This window comes from Lissotriton vulgaris, chromosome 1_1 (assembly GCF_964263255.1).
Source record: "Lissotriton vulgaris chromosome 1_1, aLisVul1.2, whole genome shotgun sequence".
Taxonomy (NCBI): domain Eukaryota; kingdom Metazoa; phylum Chordata; class Amphibia; order Caudata; family Salamandridae; genus Lissotriton; species Lissotriton vulgaris.
Genome location: NC_141685.1, coordinates 713,220,258 through 713,238,496, shown reverse-complemented (window position 1 = coordinate 713,238,496; position 18,239 = coordinate 713,220,258). Strand labels below are relative to the sequence as shown.

The 18,239-nt window shown below is 41.7% G+C and overlaps 1 protein-coding gene across 2 annotated transcripts in view; it reads right to left on the bottom strand.

The window, feature by feature from the left end:
* C1_1H1orf53 (chromosome 1_1 C1orf53 homolog) overlaps nt 1–17,054 on the bottom strand; it is a 112,415-nt gene extending 95,361 nt beyond the window's left edge. The window contains exon 1 of one of the 2 annotated variants that reach the window (XM_086954837.1): nt 16,778–17,054. In XM_086954837.1, coding sequence (XP_086810963.1) covers nt 16,778–17,002 — 225 coding nt within the window. In that variant the 5' untranslated portion in view covers nt 17,003–17,054. The remainder of the gene's footprint in view (nt 1–16,777) is intronic. The other variant, XM_086954845.1, reaches the window with a different exon arrangement.
* Between the last annotated feature and the right edge of the window lie 1,185 nt (nt 17,055–18,239).

The following is an 18,239-nucleotide window of genomic DNA, read 5'->3' as shown; positions in this document are numbered from 1 at the left end:
TTTTGCAAATGTACAGCATCATTTTCCTCTGAGGAAAGCCTCGCTGCTTATGCGAAGGGTAAGTCAGATATTCCTCGTCTGATCAAGTTTAACTGTTAAGAGGATCACTGTCTGGACTTCGTTGACACTCAGTCACGCTCAGTTCAAGAATATCCTCTCTTTTCTCCAACATAGTTTAGCAATCCAGTTTCCTCCCTTGGTGATTTTAATATGTGACCTTAATATGACCATACAAACAAAAAGAGTTAATATTTTTATTTCAAAAATACCTTTGTCAACATTATAGTGCAACTGAGTGTATCATGCACAAAAAAACTAAATAAACATGTAGGGGGTCATTACGATGGCGGTCGGACTCGAGTCCGCCCGCCATCAATGCGGGAACTGGGACCGGCCTCCTGGAAGGAGGTGGTCCCGCACCCGGGATTAAGATGTGACCGCCACAGTGGTGGTCGCATCGTGCATGGCTAACATTGCGGTGGGTGCTGCTGACTGCAGCACCCACCGCAATGTAAAAAAAAATGTTGTGTGTTTCCATGCAGTACTCGAGGTATCCCCCCAGTGCACACCCATGACTCCCAACCCCAGGGAGGCCCACAACGGGCCCCCAAAGATCATCCCACCAGCCTATGAATGGTGGTTGAACCACCATACACCGGTTGGCGGGGATGCAGCATTGTAATTTGGTGGATGGTGCCGGCTAGACACCGCCACCATTTTGGAGATGCTTTCTAGGTCCACCAGGCAATCATAACACTTGCCTGTGGTGGACTTGTGGCGGACGGACTTTGCGTCCACCAGCACACCGCCCGCCATCGTAATATGGCACGCGGAGATGTGCTTGCAGATAGCGGTGGAACCGCCACCGGTAGCCTGCTGGTGGCGGATTCACTGCCATCGTAATCGTTCCCATAGATTTTTGACCCAATGATTTGACACACTTTGCTGATATATGACTACAGTATATTACAGAAGCGACACTGTGTTCTGACAACTGTATGAAGTTCGTTTTCTAAATGATGTTTGCATGAGAAGCATTTCAATAGAGTTTGCATGAAGTTGTCTGTAATTTTGGACATACACAGAATGTCAGTTGTGGCATAAGATTACCCAAATGTGCAATGGAATGGTTGCGATTTAGTGCTGAAGTAATGTGTACAGTATTGACTAATGAAGGTGACCTAAAGCAATGCTAACACAAGAACTATGTTTTATGTGAAGGAAAATAATGTAAACATTACACTTGACGACTGATCATGACCATCCATCTTTAATGTTATTAGCAGAAAATACGACAGTTGATGAATATAATTGGAATTGATGTTCACTGTTGCACCAAATGTATTAAATCTCAGCTATAAAATGGCATGGAAGGAGCAGGGGACATGTATCGTGATGAAAGGGAATTTATTCCAACTGTGCAAAATAAATGGAAAATATACCGGAATGTTTTAAATGATGAGCTACCATTGTTTAGCATAAAAAAGAAGTGCATACTTGCAACAAATGCTGAGCACATCACTTTTGTTAGAAAAAGTAGCAGCATTTCATGTAACCTATCCCAGGCGTTCATCAGACATGAAACGAGGCGCATGTCCAAGTGCTGGCTCCCTGTATTCTATTTATACTTGCATTGTGGATGTCACTGTCACTTATTTCTCAATGTATCAAGTCGAGTGGACGTTTTTTTCTAATAAATATTCATTGTTTTGTCCTGCATTCGTGAGAAAAGTGACATGTTCCGCCTTCAAGGATTCCATGCAATAGTCCACATTTCATAATGCAATAAAAATTGTGCATGTGCCAGTATTTAAAGGACTAAAATAGGAAATTAACACTATAAATGTGAACACCTACATATTATTACATACATATATATATATATATATATATATATATATCTATATCTATACATATATATATATATATATATATATATATATATATATATATATACATATATAAATATATATATACAAGCACACAAAATTTAATATAGTAATAAATGTATCTAAATATTAAAAATATAAAAATGACAAAATATACATGATAAAAAATGAATAAATATAAAAATGTCTTTCTACCCTTTGCCTTAAAAACGAATTAGTAAATTGTTTCTTCCTCAAATGGTTTGAAAGTTACTTGAACAAAGTGACAAATGTTGCCGCAGAATGTACATCGCAGCATCCTTTACAACACATTATTTTACATTATTTTACATAGCATGCCATTACATCGCATTTCCAAAAACTAACTTTACAAAGCATTCCATTACATTGCATTATACCTTTACAACGCATAGCATTACAATGCATACCATTACATTGCATGTAAGGTAAGTGTCGGATAGTATAGGGGTAATAATTACTATTCTAACTCCAGTGAGTGCAACAGTAAGTTAATTGTTGGAAAGTGTAGGGGTAAAAATTACTATTCTAACTCCAGTGAGTGCAATAGCAGGGTAAGTGTTGGATAGTGTAAGGGTTCTATGCGTTGTAATGTATGCATTGTAATGACTTGCGATGTAATGCCTGCGTTGAGGTGACATGCGTTGTAGTGACATGCAATGTAATGGCTGCATTGTAATGACATGCGATGTAAAGGTAGTGTGATGTAATGACTGCGTTGTAAAGGTTGTTTCCTGTTGCAGCACAGTGGAAGGCCCTTTGCAAACGATGACTGTTCACCTTTCTGTAGCGTATTGCTATACTTGGGCATTAAACTGGTACTAGATGGGTTCAACTAATGCCCAGACAGTGTTAACAAGTTTAAAATTGACAAAATAATGAAGTCATACTATCACAAAATGTGCCACATACTTCAACTTTTCTTGCCACGTGATTTACTGAACCCGGCTGCATAATTTGGCCTTCTACTGCTGCAAAATCCCACTGATAATTACCAGCACATTGCATACTCACACTTTGCCCTTAAAATGTATCAGTATGAGCACCCACAATGCCCCCCTAAAAACTAATCAGAAACACAGTAAAATACCCATACCTACATCCTAAAAATGAATAAGTAAACTGGTGCAACACCCATCCCTATGCCTTTAAAAATAATAAATAAAACAGTACAATACCCAGACCTTCACCTAAAAACTAATCAGTAACCCGGTGCATTACCCATCCCTGTGCCCTAAAAACAAATAAGTACCCAGTGGAACACCCACAACGGCGCCCAACCCCGTGCAATACCCACAAAGACAGCGTAAAAACTAATCAGCAACCTGTGAAATACCCATCCCTGCACCCTAAAAAATATTAAAACAGTGCAACACCCATCCCTCAACCCTAAAAATCTAAACAAAAAAGAACATATTTACATTATATATACACACACATGCATACACACAAAAACATGAGCGTTTTGATTATTTTGTTGAAATGAAGTGGTATAAAAGCTCATATTTCACAGGGAACCATGAAATATGGAAAACATTTCATGGTTGCTTGCAAAATGTGAATTTCATCATCATAAGGGCAGCCCCTGAACAATTCTGCAGAGCTTTACCATCAGGAGGGCACTAAGATTGTGTATCAGGAACAAGGTTGTCTACATTATCCATATACGCCAAATACATCCATTTGTGATAGAAACAACATTTTTGGTGAAATCTACAAATGCTGCAAATTATGTAGCCACAGATTCGCCAAAATTCAAGGATTTACACCAGTGAATGGCTCATACCAGGGGCCATATTAGGAGGTGCCTGGCTGTTAGCATTTGCGGCGTGCGGAAAGGCCTTTATCGACTCATTTTATTGTTTTATGCTTTTTGTAGTTTCTCCCTTTTGATTAAACTTTCTTTTCCTTACCAGTATTTCTCACCTGCGAAGGAGCATGCTTAGTGGGAAGGGGTTGCTGGACCCCAGTTTGATCTATTTCTTCCTCCTCCCCGTTTATAAAACTTCTGAAGCGTTTCAGTGCACCTTTCATTGGCCACGACCCTGGCCATGCCACCATTGATGCGGGCCCTTCAAAAGAACTGTGCAGTGGCCTTATGGCAAGACCGTCAACCGGACTGTACCCTGCGCCAGGACCATAGGTGTTTTTCCATCTCTGCATATTCTAGGGAAGTCCATCTTGAACTACGCAATGGCGGTAAGCATGCTTCCTGCAATATTCATGATTTCAATAGTAATCCAGGCAGCTACCATTGGTCTGCATACAATGTTGTTTTTAACAGACACTTCCGCCCACCCTGCCTTATTCTGCCACTGCTTCGAAAGATGAGCAGAAGGTCTTACCACAGGTGATTTCATGTGCAAATTTAAAGCACCCGGTCCCTAATTAAGAATAAATACAAATTTGCCTATTTTGTGGAACAACATGCACTAGATGTTATAATTATCACAGAGACTTGGGCTGCCATTTCTTCAGACCCTGACCTCAAAACTGCATTCCCAGAGGGTTTTAATAGTGTAAGAGTCAACCGACAGGATAGGAGGGTGAGTGGAATTGTGATTAATCATCGCAAGCACATTAAGGCTACCTTTCAGCCCATTACTTGGCTTGACTGTGAAGCCCTCATGTTCAATCTGAAACTCTACCAATTCCTTCAAGGGCCTCCTTATATACCGTGCACCGGACCCTAAGGGCAAATGTATCCAAACTATTCAGAACTTCATGGAATCTTGCATAGAATTCTACCGTCAATGGCGATTGCAATCTGCATCTAGAGCTTCTTGGCAATTCGTATACTCAATATCTGGTGGAAAATCTATGTAGTTTCGACCTTACTCAGATCATAAATTAACCTACTCTTCAGGCCAATCATATTTTAGATGGAGTATTTACCAACAATCCGGATCTAAGTCTAGAGAATGTCCAGCCTGTAGCGTGGACTGACCACAAGGCCATCTTTCTTACACATACATCTCCCACTAATAATTGCATCCGTTCTAATACCCCTAGTACATTTAAATATTGACCTTGGAAAACATTGACTCTAGAGAACTTATTAACATTCTCACAAGCTCTAGCGCTGTTTTAGACAGTAATGTTAAAACTGCAGCGGAGAGTTTTGGGAACTGGCTACATTCTGAAGGTTTCGTCACTAGAAACTGCAAAAAACTGTAATAAACCACAGGAATAGACTCTCAGACCCCTGGTACTCGCAGGATCTAATAGATCTGAAACAGAAATGTAGATTTCAAGAACGTAGGTGGAGGAAAGAATATCTTTCCGAAGAAAAAATAAGTTCAAATTGATCCTTAATGAATATAATGCTTTAATTATCTCAGCGAAACCCAAATACTTTAATGAAACAAGCATTGGCATTGCCAATAGGTCTCGCTTTTGGGTCCTTATAAGTGTTTAGCCAGAGCTATTGACTTTGCCAAAGTCTTTAAATTGTGCTGTAGAGAAGTGTGGCTGCTGCCACGCATGCTGAAAAGTTATAATAAAAAAGTGTCAGAAGCATTTTTGTAACCTTATATATGACCAAGAAGGCATTATGTACAACTGAACAACCATATTTAAAAAAGTATTTACAATAAAACATTTCCTCCATTTTCTTTTGTTCTTGCAATGCTGGGAACTTGTTTCTGCCTATTCCAATGGTTGTTGGTTAAAGCTTTTTATTGAGGGTGCATAAACAATCGGAGGGTGAAGGTTGGGAGCGAGTAACTGTATTATAACACTAGCAGCGGCCATACGCTAGGGGAGAACCAACAGATGCCAGATTCCGAGAGCAGGCTGAGGTGGTGCTGAGTGATGCTGAGGTGGTAGTGGTGGTGACTGGTGTGGAGACGATGCTGAGGTGATGCTGAATGATATATATAAACAAAGAGATTCTATCAAAGTGTAATGATTTTTATTATTTTTATTGTTTTCTGTGGGTGATAAAAACTAATAAATGAGCTCTCTCTTAGGGTGGTAAAGATGAGAGCACAGTGTGCTTTTTAAAATACCCCTCACACACTAAAAAAATCCAATAGTGTCATGCTTCATCATTGGGGTCTTCCCGTCCCTCTACGGGGCGGGGCGTGCTACGACCTGACCGACTACGCGGGAGCACTAATATAGTGACAGGACTATGTGACTGTGCAAGTGTGGGTGATGTCAGTGAAGTGTAGGGACCTAATTATGTGTGGGAATAAAAAAGGTTAAAAATCCTCTGGCTAGTGGAAAAAAACAATTTATTCACTTCCCTAGCTGGGGACGTTAAGAAGGGGGTTTTGTTAAGGTAGAGCGATTCGCTACTACCTGGTCTACATGTTTCGTAGGCAGTCCCCTACTGCCTACTCATCAGGACCTTCTAATGGTCCCTACTGGAACAAAGCTCAGTTGCTAAATGTAATAAGCCTGTCGTCCTAGAAACCAGCAGTAAAAATCCACTGCTAGTTTCTGCTTCAGGGCATGAGCTGGCCCTCTATAAGCAAAAGGTATCAAAAATAATGACCTGAATGTGGTCTTGCTATTGCGCAAAAGATATGCCCCATGAGCTGGTACTTGGTAGGTATTCAACGCGGCGTCAGTGACCGCTATATCATTAAGGCTTACTTCTACCACGAGGTACCGCTCCGAGGACCCGGTACCTCGTGGTAGAAGTAAGCCTTAATGGTATAGCGGTCACTGACGCCGCGTTGAATACCTACCAAGTACCAGCTCATGGGGCATATCTTTTGCGCAACAGCAAGACCACATTCAGGTCATTATTTTTGATACCTTTTGCTTATAGAGGGCCAGCTCATGCCCTGAAGCAGAAACTAGCAGTGGATTTTTACTGCTGGTTTCTAGGACGACAGGCTTATTACATTTAGCAACTGAGCTTTGTTCCAGTAGGGACCATTAGAAGGTCCTGATGAGTAGGCAGTAGGGGACTGCCTACGAAACATGTAGACCAGGTAGTAGCGAATCGCTCTACCTCAACAAAACCCCCTTCTTACCGTCCCCAGCTAGGGAAGTGAATAAATTGTTTTTTTCCACTAGCCAGAGGATTTTTAACCTTTTTTATTCCCACACATAATTAGGTCCCTACACTTCACTGACATCACCCACACTTGCACAGTCACATAGTCCTGTCACTATATTAGTGCTCCCGCGTAGTCGGTCAGGTCGTAGCACGCCCCGCCCCGTAGAGGGACGGGAAGACCCCAATGATGAAGCATGACACTATTGGATTTTTTTAGTGTGTGAGGGGTATTTTAAAAAGCACACTGTGCTCTCATCTTTACCACCCTAAGAGAGAGCTCATTTATTAGTTTTTATCACCCACAGAAAACAATAAAAATAATAAAAATCATTACACTTTGATAGAATCTCTTTGTTTATATATATCTGATCGGAGGGTGATTCTGTCAATACCTCTTCACTTCCTCAATTGTTTTGGATGCTGAATGATACTCAGGTCTTGCTGAGTGATGATGATGTGGTGGTGTACTAGTGCAAAGGTGATGCTGAGTGATACTGATGTGGTGCTGAGTGATGAGGTGGTGGCGCTGAGCGATGCTGTGGTGGCCCTGAGTGATGCTGTGGTGGTGCTGAGTGATGCTTTGGTGGAGCTGAGTGATGCTGTCGTGGCGCTGAGTGATGCTGTAGTGGTGCTGAGTGATGCTGTGGTGGCCCTGAGTGATGCTGTTGTGGTGCTGAGTGATGCTGTGGTGGTGCTGAGTGATGCTGTGGTGGTGCTGAGTGATGCTGTGGTGGTGCTGAGTCATGCTGTGGTGGCCCTGAGTGGTGCTGTAGTAGTGCTGAGGGATGCTGTGGTGGTGCTGAGTGATACTGTGGTGGCGCTGAGTGATGCTGTGGTGGTGCTGAGTGATACTGTGGTGATGCTGAGTGATGCTGTGGTGGCCCTGAGTGATGCTGTGGTGGTGCTGAGTGATGCTGTGGTGATACTGAGTGATGCTGTGGTGACGCTTAGTGATGCTGTGGTGGTGCTGAGTTATGCTGTGGTGGTGCTGAGTGATGCTGTGGTGGTGCTGAGTGATGCTTGTCTCATGCTGAGTGATGCTGAGGTGGTGCTGAGTGATGCTGTGGTGGCCCTGAGGTATATTGTTGTGACACAGAGAGATGCTGTAGTGGTGCTGAGGGATGCTGTGGTGCTGCTGAGAGATGCTGTGGTGGTGCTGAGTGGTGCTGCTGAGTGGTGCTGTGGTGGCCCTGAGTGATGCTGTAGGGGTGCTGAGTGATGCTGTAGTGGTGCTGTGTGATGCTGTGGTGGATCTGAGTGATGATGTGGTGGTGCTGAGTGATGCTGTGGTGACGTTGAGTGATGCTCTGGTGGCGCTGAGTGATGCTGTGGTGGCGCTGAGTGATGCTGTGGTGACGCTGAGTGATGCTGATGTTGCGCTGAGTGATGCTGTAGTTGTGCTGATTGATGCTGTGGTGGTGCTGAGTGATGCTGCCATGACACACTGTCTTTGCTAGTTACAGTGGTAAAGAACTCCCTCCAAATGTGCACAAGTGAATAACTAATGATAATATTTTGAAGCACACAGCTAATGTTACCTTGCCCTGTGGGATAATAACTAATAAAAAAAATTAACAGAGTGCGCAAACCACAGAGTGAATGGTTAATTAAAAAAAAGAGAGGCGTGCATGAGTGAATACTTAATGCTGATATTTTAAAGCAATGAGGATATTTTAAAGCACATGCCACACGCATGCTTGTCACAGTAAAAGAAGAACCAGAAAAAGAAGCTGTGTAAATCAACTGTCTGTTTAGTGTGCGAAGAAGTTTGGCAAGAGCAGTCGTTTGTTCTTGGGTAGCTTTGTGTGTGTGTTTAAAAGGTCCAGGAAACATTCAAAACAAGGAGGCATGTTGCAAAGAAGTATGGCAAGCGCAGTAGTTTGTTGTTGGGAAGCTTTGTGTGTGTGTTTTAAATGTCCAGGAAGCATTCAAAACAAGGAGGCACGTCTGGCGAGTGGTGTGCGGTGTGCGCGCTCTGTAAGGGTGCCCTCGAGCGATGCGCTTAGTGAGCCATGACGAGAGAGAGGATGCTCCGTATCTAGGTGCCTATGGTACTCACAAGGTCAATACTGTGCCTCCTTGCAAATGGAATTGAAAATACTGTAGCAAATGGACATTTCCGCTTTCTTGTAATTCACAAGAAAATGCATCAACACTTCATGGGTGTGCATGCAATTTGAAAGCATTGAAAAGTGGCACAGCACAGCAAGGAGAGTGGCCCACGTGCTATTTTACATCATAGCTTGCAGAGATGTTCATGTAGTGCAGACCAGTTTCATAAATATTGTGGATGGCCAAGGAAGGGCCTCGGAACACTGGAGATAGGTGATAAGATGTGACTTTGGATGGTTCTTGAAGAACACGGGGGAAGGGAACAGTTGTACAGACATATGTTGCTGCATAGCCCCACACTTTGTACTGATAAGGCCTGAATCAACGTTCATTGCTTCAGACTATTTTTCAATACCGAATTTGTCGATGGAAGTATTGCAGTTGTTATCCTGATCTTCACAGATATTGAAAGTGCTCACTAGGCTATGAGGTTTGGGCGAACGATCTTATAGAACATACACCGCTGAACAAAATATGAGCTGGAAGGGGTTGACAGTGCAGCTCTTTTAGGTTGTGGGTGATGTGTTCAAATTTCACATGGTTTACAATCAAATCAGGAGTGACAGACACGCAGAACAGCTATCAGTGGGCCCATGGTAAGTCAAGTTGGTCGATAAGCAAACCATCCGCCTTCTCTATGAGACAGTACGGATGCTTGTTCTCAGAATTGATTTTGAGAAACAGGCTAATCTAGAACAAGGCTGTGTGAGTTTTTCACTTGACAAGGTGTTCAGGAAGAGGTTGAGTTTTATTTAGAAACAAATGGACTTTGCACAGTGCTGTTGGAATGTGGTGAAGATTTGAGGTTCAAGCTGGTGAGCCCACCTTAGGTCAGTGGTTGGAGAGTGCCACTGTTCATGAAGACAAATTCAGTTTTTGAAGAGTTGAGTTTAAGCTACACAGCCAACACATGGCCTAGCGATCTGGAAACATGTATATTTCTACTTTGTGTACATTATTGCGCCTGAAAGTAACTATTCTGTTTTCAGAGCAGCTGTGGAATTATGGTGTTTACAGTACTTACCATGTTACAGGCCCGCAAATCTTTGAAACACTAAAACATCACCAATGTCCCCATGAAATTAGCCCAAGATATTACCCAAGCAATGTGCTGTGAAAGTCTGCAAACTTCAAATGTGGGCCACTTACTTTGAATGATGAGACCTACTGTTGGTGTCAATGAAGCCTTTGGAGCCAGGAAAGTAATTATGTATTTGTTTAATCTTGTGAGAAAGATATATGTGTTTCTATGAACATCAGAAAACCATTTATTTCGTTTTTTTAAGTACTCACATAGAAGGTATTTGTTGGAGGTTACTGTTTTATAGATGTGAGAAGTAAGAGTTTTGATAACACGGCACCATGTTTTCCACCTTCTCGGCAAACTATTGATAGTTTAAGACATGTTCTACAAAAAGAGTATATGGTACTCCTGGTGGTGCTGCTTACCGATGTGGGAACCTTCTACTTATGGCACAATTAATGAAATAGACAACAGCTGTCATCATGTTATGTATGTTAATGATCATGATAAGCTGGGTTTCAATGGTTTAAAGTCCATGACCCAAATCCTTCATACAACTATGCACAAGAGGAACAACTGCAGAGATCGACAGAGGGTGTTATTTGCTTCTATTGCTATTGCCATTGTCTACACATCTCTGACACATTGATCCAACAGAAGCAAATGTATACTTTTGATGGCCAGTATCTGAGTAAGTTGGGGGTTAAGAGCAACATTAAAACGGCCAGTTTTCAAAACATCCACAAATGCATGATCCTATAGTCTAAAGCCTATTCTGGCTCCTGTGCCTTTATCTCTGCAATGTGTTGACTTCAAGGTCTTTGGCCACCCCGCACTGAGCCTGCAGTTCACACTCAGGAATTCAGTCTGCTTCCAGCAAATGTATTTGAATAGATTGTAATCCACATATACACCACTCAATGCCTAATAGCTTGGCCTCTACCACTCCAGACAAACATCTAATCTCTATGATGAATTTCATATTTTAGATATTTCAGGACATGATCAGTGTTTGGGCCTTAGAAGTAACACTGCAGTACTTCAAAACTGCAGTCTTGTAATGCTCAAAATATTTCTTTGGAGATACAACTAAAAAAATAAAACGGTTTATATGGCCTTATGGAAACCGTAAACAAAAAGTTCCAGGGAGTTCCTTTGAACAGATTTAACTCGCAAACACAGAATAAAAGAGATCTGGAAGCCCCGTTCATGAAAGGTTTCATCACATCATAAAAAAAAATCACAAAAATAATACAGTAAATGGAAATTGTTTTCATGGCTCCAATGCAGTAATTGCATTTGATCTCTATTCCCAACTACTTCTTTATTGTCTTCAATAAAAATATATATATGAGATGAAAAAGCATTATGGTTCTGATGTACTACCCTTTCACAGGACGAGTAATAGAAATCATAAGCCTTAGACAATCAACAGGAAAGAAGCACACATGCCAGTATTTGCTTGCTTGGTCATCTATTAAGTGCATGCTACCAATACTTCTGAAGCTAAACATGTAGGCCTATCCTTGCAGGCTGCTTGCTAATGTTTGCTGACTGCGGAGCTAACCCTGACCTCTGTTCCTTAAGGGAATAGCACAACACTATAAAATTCTAAAACAATCAACCCCACCCCCTTCCCTAGCTTCTTCTCTGCTCTCTGGAAATCTTTTGAAGCAGTCCTTAAACTGAAGGTTCTAAAATAAGTTTATCCTTTCCTCAATTTATATTATTAAAAGCTGCTGCTTGTACAATATTTTTTTGCAATATTTTTTTGCACAAAATTCTTTACACTGCAATGAATTTCCCTTCAAATCACTCCTCTGAACTATATACTTCATGGTTATTTTTTTTGCCGCCTTTAAATACTTTCTGCCTTTAAATTCTGAAATCCCCTTATCTTTTATAACAAGCCAAATTCTTGTTATACACAGTATATCTTTTGACCCTGTTTCCTCACATTTGTAAATATTACTTATGTTGTTTATAATAGTAATGTACATTAAACGAGTTACCTATTTTCCCCAAATACAGCACCTGGACGCACTCTAGCTTGGTTCTCACTCAACAGAAGTACAAATAAATACATAATCACTCCATCAGCTGAAAATGCTATCTATGTTGCAGTTTTTAGCCTAGTTTTCAGATGGCCCTTAAATGACACTGTGTTTGTTTTACATAATGCATTACAAAGTTTCATTCCTTACTCTGCATGTACAACAATGTAATGCATGGGTTTGCAATTTTGAAACCTTGTGACAACGTACTGGCTGGCAAACCTAAAGGCATTTTTACCATTGTACGTCAAATATAATAAACACAAATGAACATTTAAATATATTTACCATGATTTTTAAAGTAAATTAGACAAATGTTACGAAAGAACACGATATTTCCATTTCTGATCAGAATTATAACGACCTGTATACAAACATTAAATAAATGCATCACATATGTATACTTAATTTGCCTGCCGCTAGTTTCCATGCCTTTTATGGAGCAAGTTGAAATACAGAGCATGTATGCCTTTATTTTAATTGATCATTAAAAATGCTGGGACAAGTGATACAAGTTTTATGCACACCACAGTCCTGCGCCATTATTAGTTCGGAGTGAACGACGTAGGTCCTGAAGTGCTACGTCCATTCCAGATTTTCAGTATCTCTATATAAGATAAATGTATACACAGTCTAAAAGTTTAACATTGTACAGTCAATAAGTATCTGGAAAATCTAGCATGGATCTGACTATCTTAAACTGTGTGTCTGTGTTTTAAAATTGAGCTGCCTTTTTCTTTTTTTTAACAAAAAAAAGAGGTAGAGCTAAAAGCAACAAAAACAACTATAGAAAGCGCTGGTTGGCTTGAAATAGTCTGTGCCCTGATAGGATGTTAGTTCTGAATTTTTAATATGGTGCCGTGTTGGTAACGCATTGCTGAAGGCACTGCCTTGTCACCCAGAAATGTATCAACTAATGTCAGAGCCACTGAAAGAATGTGGCAGAGGAACACCAAATCATACAGAAGGGTTGATTAAATTATTTGGCAAAATAAAGCAAATTATGCAGTGTGGTACAATGCAGCATATTTCTTGATAGTATTTCTTCATTATTTTGTTGTTTTTACACACAGTAACACTGTCTGGGCAAAGATTTCCCCTCATTAGTACAGTTTAACAAACAAATACAGAAATAAGATAATAAATGATGGACAGTGTCCCTCTGTGAGGGGCCTTCCACTGACTGCAAGCGAACATGTTGCCACATTTTTATTAACATTGATCCATTTGAGCTAGAAATGTATTTATTTTTCAAATCGGTAGGTTATGCAGCACATGATGGATTATGTGGCAAATGTGGCAAATCCATAATCATGCATACACCAAAAAAAAGGCTTACGGCCGCAGAATCGCATAATTCCAGTGGCCCGGACTATTGTCAAGTTCTAAGTCATACAGATGGAAAACCAACATTTTATACTTCAAGGAGTCATAATGGGGGGACTTAATGTATATGGTAGAAGGAGTGCAAAGGAGCTGGCCCTACTTGCTATGCCTGGTTTTAGATGGTTTGAAGTGGTGCTTCTTTGTAGCCTGACCCAAGTAAATCAATGGTGACCAAGGGTAACTTAGGTATTCAGCAAAGCAGTGTTATTCTGACTTGTAATAAACAACCTAATTAGCAGTTTGGGACAAATGGGTATATCTACGTCAATTAGGAAGCAAATACCCTCAAAGGCACCAAGCATTCCATTCTCAGACACTCTGAGGAGTAACCAGAGCACCATGTATGAAGCCCTGGCGACTCTTGGTACAAGAGGTCAAAACTGTCTTCAAACCAGAAGATGCAGTGCTCACTTAAATAATTCACCCAAACGTAGAAAGATGGCAAGCATCTTCTTGCCAGCACCTGCCAACTTCCATTAAAAAAAGAGAAATTTCTGGGAAATATTTAATCTGCCCCGGTCACTCAGACGGGGCTTATGTATTTGTCTCCTGGACAGTGGTTGTCAAGCATTGGTCCTTATTTCATCTGAAAACTCTTCAGTGTGTTACTGTATCGCTTTTGACTCCATCTACTGCAAGCCAAGCAAGGCTCGAGCTGAATAATTACCTATGTTTGGGACTGGTGAGTCAAAATATAGCTGAGCCATGCCTCCCAGACACTACCTTTTACTCTCATTATTGAGTTTTAAAATAAAAAACCCTCTGGACACATGACAGCTGAGCGTTCACTTTCTAGAGAGGTTTGTTTCTGCAGCCGAGCTGATCTGCAGTTCAGATGTGAATTACCGAAAACCTGCACAAAGTCAGTCCCCTTCATTTTTAATGGGGGTAAATGGTTTCAAGGAGTTTTTCGCACTATACCTCTTTCTACGGTATGCTAAGTCTTGGGAATGCAGTTATAGTAACATAAAACCAGTCCCCTGTCTCCCTTTCGGCTTAATATTCACAAGGAAAGGCATTTTAAGGTTTTATACATATATCGTCACGCTAAACCAGCATGTGATATATGTATTTATGGAACATATTTTCCAAATTTAGGGCAGGAAAAAAATGTACAGACAGCATTGTCCCTTGCTCGTACAGGGCCAAGCAAGGAAATATTCATCCAGTGATAGGGTAGCACAATGTGAAACCAGGAACACTGGGCGGAAGGCCCAGCTTCCCCACTTCACCAAATTGTGAGATACTGTACAAATAACTTTACTTTACTGTCCCTCATTGTAATTCAGCATCAAATCTGGGACCACCTCAAAGAAATTCAGTTCAGGATGTTTGCAATACAAAATCCTTATTTAGTAATGTTTTAATAGACAAAAAATATCCACCTACATTAGATCTCTGTAGTGCACGTGATAACCAGGTACCAAGAAAAGCAAACCTTGTAATCTTTTGAAATTATTTCATGTCACTAAAGGCTTGACAGCAGAAGAACCCCATCTAACTTTTTTTAGGTATTACCATACATACCTTGAGCCTTAATCTTGTGAATCATCCACAAGACTATCCATCCACAGCTACAACAACACATGGCCAATCTACTAGTGGTGGCTGCCACGGAATACTACGGGTGAGGCGGGCGGGTTGGTGGGAAAAAAATTCACCTACCTGGCTGCCGGCCGCCACCTCTCCTTCATCCTCTTCTGTTGACGCACAGACACACACAGGCTCCCAGACTCCCCTAATCCAATCAAGAAGCGCCTGTCACCAGCATGACAGCAGCATTCTGCTTGGACTGAGCAGCTTGGTTGGGCGCTCAGACAGGGTGTGGGCGCCTGTGCATGTTCTCCACCAGGCTGTGCAATACAGCAGTGTGGAGAAATGCTAAGTGTGCAGATCTGTTTGGGCGGCCCAAGAGAGCCAGCCAAACAGTCATGTGCACTTAAGTGCACCAACCACTCCTCCCCCTGCTGGCTGTGACAACAGCTCGCCCCGTAAGGTAAACAAAACTGCCTAGCTACGGGAAAATAAAATAATATTAACATTGTGTTGTTATCATTTTACTTTTACTTTTTGCACTGCTCAAAGAGCAGTGGGGCAGCGTACTCCACCTTAGTGGAGGAGCCGCCGCTATCGCAAAATGACTGACAATCTATTCCTGCGTCACTTCAATTTCAGCACCGTAATATTCCAAATTAAAGTTTCTCGCTTGAGGTTCAAAAACACGCACAATTTTCCCAAACCTATCCACTTGCACCTTGGCCAAGAGCCTGTTTTTTTTTTGGGGGGGGGGGGGAAGGGGGGGTTACACATGAGGTGTCTAAGGTTCAAACAAATAACGCATTATTTCTCAGAGTTAATGTATGAACTTTAGACAGAACAAGTCTCTCACTGTTTCCAAAGTGGCCTTTCAAGAGTTCATGCATTGCCAGAAAAATTCTAAGTTATATGTTTGAAACTTAAGACACGTCACACACACACACACACACACATATATATATATATATATATATATATATATATATATATATATATATATATATATATATATATATATATATATATATAAAAAACTTAAAACAGGCGTTCGGCCCATCGTGACATAACGATTTACGTTCAAAATGCAACAATAAAAAATGAAATTTGATATACTTGGGTTACCTCTTACAACACTCATTTTTCTTCACACTCATCTTCAAACTCTTCTTCTTCTCTCTGTTGATCTGTTTTCTCTTTTCTTTTTCTTTCTTTTCTTTTTTCCTTATCTTTAATTTACTATTTTGGATATCCTTTGATTTTCCCTAATTTATTATATTCAAGATTTTTTTCACACCGTTCCATATTTTTGTCAATAATGTGTTATTTATTCTGTTCTCATAAAACCTAATTGAAGAGTGATGAAACTCAAAAACTCATATCATATGAACTATGCACAAACCAATCCGCATGTCTCGTTGGGATGAAGAACAGTACACAAACTTATCCACCAGCTATTCGGAGCTCAAAAAGACATGGCAGAACCAAACTACTGCAAGTGTCTCTCTAGATTCCAAAACATTACATTCATACCCAAACCTGGCCACATAAACTAAAATTCCTAAATCTGGTCCCGTCACATGCACCTTAAAACATGTGACATGCCTGAAGTCAAAGTCATGCGTGCGTGGCCAGGGTGGTGCTTTGGTGCCTGCCCCTCTCTGTGGAGGCAGAGGAGTTGGGACAGGGGAGGGGCTTGTAGGACACAGAGTCGCCATTGCGGCTCACTGTAGGGAAGTGTGGTTACCCGGCATGCCTTGTCGTGCGCCTCCACGATCCTCCTGTCAGACTCAGCCATCCCATCCGCGGTGTCGCCGGGACTCCTCTGCTTGGGCTCGGTCGCCTGCCCGCGCCCCTCCTCGCTGCTCATGCAGGCTGCAGAGTGCATGAAGCCGGGGGCCCGGTGACGTCCGAGGCGAGCTGTCCCCACACGAAGAACCGGCGCCACCGCCTGCCAGCGGAAAGGGTACATTCAACTGAAGAGGACGGCCCGGGGAGCGGCGGTGTCAGCGAGGCTGGGACAGAGGAGGGGCCTGGCGTGGAGAACATTACCCCGCTCTGACTTCCTGCTGTCGCGTGTTTTAGGGGCAGGCCTGGAGAGCAAGAACGCGCTCGCCTATCTACCTGCTGTCAGAAAAGTAGTTTATTCCTCCGTCCTTACGTTGGGCTTGCATAAGTTTTGTCCGACGCAGAGGTTAATTTCAAAGATGTGGGAATTCTCTATTTTTGTCCAGTCACAGAGTAGACTCCTCGAGTACTTAGCGAAAAACGACGATGTACATTACAATCAGGGACGTAACTACGATTGGTGCTGCAGTGGCACCGGGGCCCATTAAACCCTGATAATTGCTGTAGTTTACTACCCCGGTAGCAGTCAAAGGAGCAATTGTTATTGTTTGCTCCAAGGCCAACGGCATCCTTGCAATGCTTCTGGGAATTATTCTTACAGAAAACAGGGGGGGGGATAATTATCACAGGCAATAAACAAATACATCACAACAGTGACCTCTCATGCCGCTACAACAATCAAAGAAATGTGATGGTACTTAAGGTTTTACTTTTCATAAATCGCATTCATTTGTTCACATATCAAATTGTAACAGACTTGCAGAACTCGCTAATTACATGCTTAAACTGCTTTTAGTAAGTGAACTAAATATATAGTGGTTTTAATATTAAACTCGCTCTTAATGCCCGCTTGTTTCCTACTGGTGTGTTTATCCAGCTTGTGTACTTATCAATAGAGGGGATATATGTTCCTTAGATCAGAGATTAAAACGTGACCCCCTGTCTGACCCATTCTCACAAAGGGGTATGCTACCAGTCAGTGGGGCGGAGGTTTGCAAATGTACCGAAGCCAGACTAAAGACATCCAGTGTTTGCAAATGCAAGCAGCCTCAGTGCTGGGTAACAGGGTGACACCCCTCACCCAGGGCTAAAGAGAACTGCGTCCCCTTTCTAACACTAGTGAGGGATTCCACCCACACCCGACGTGTACCCTTTTCAAGATACTTTCAACCGATCCATAGCCACACCATTTAACAGCCGTAGAAGGATGAAAAGCTAAATTGCCCTAAATAACATGTAGTATTACGCTACAGAGTTCTCATACATATTGCTGACTAAATGTATCAGCTATTAAGATAGTTCAGAGGTCTGTGGGTTCCAGAGGTCTAAGTGTACGTTGGAGGCCAGCGGTTATGATCATC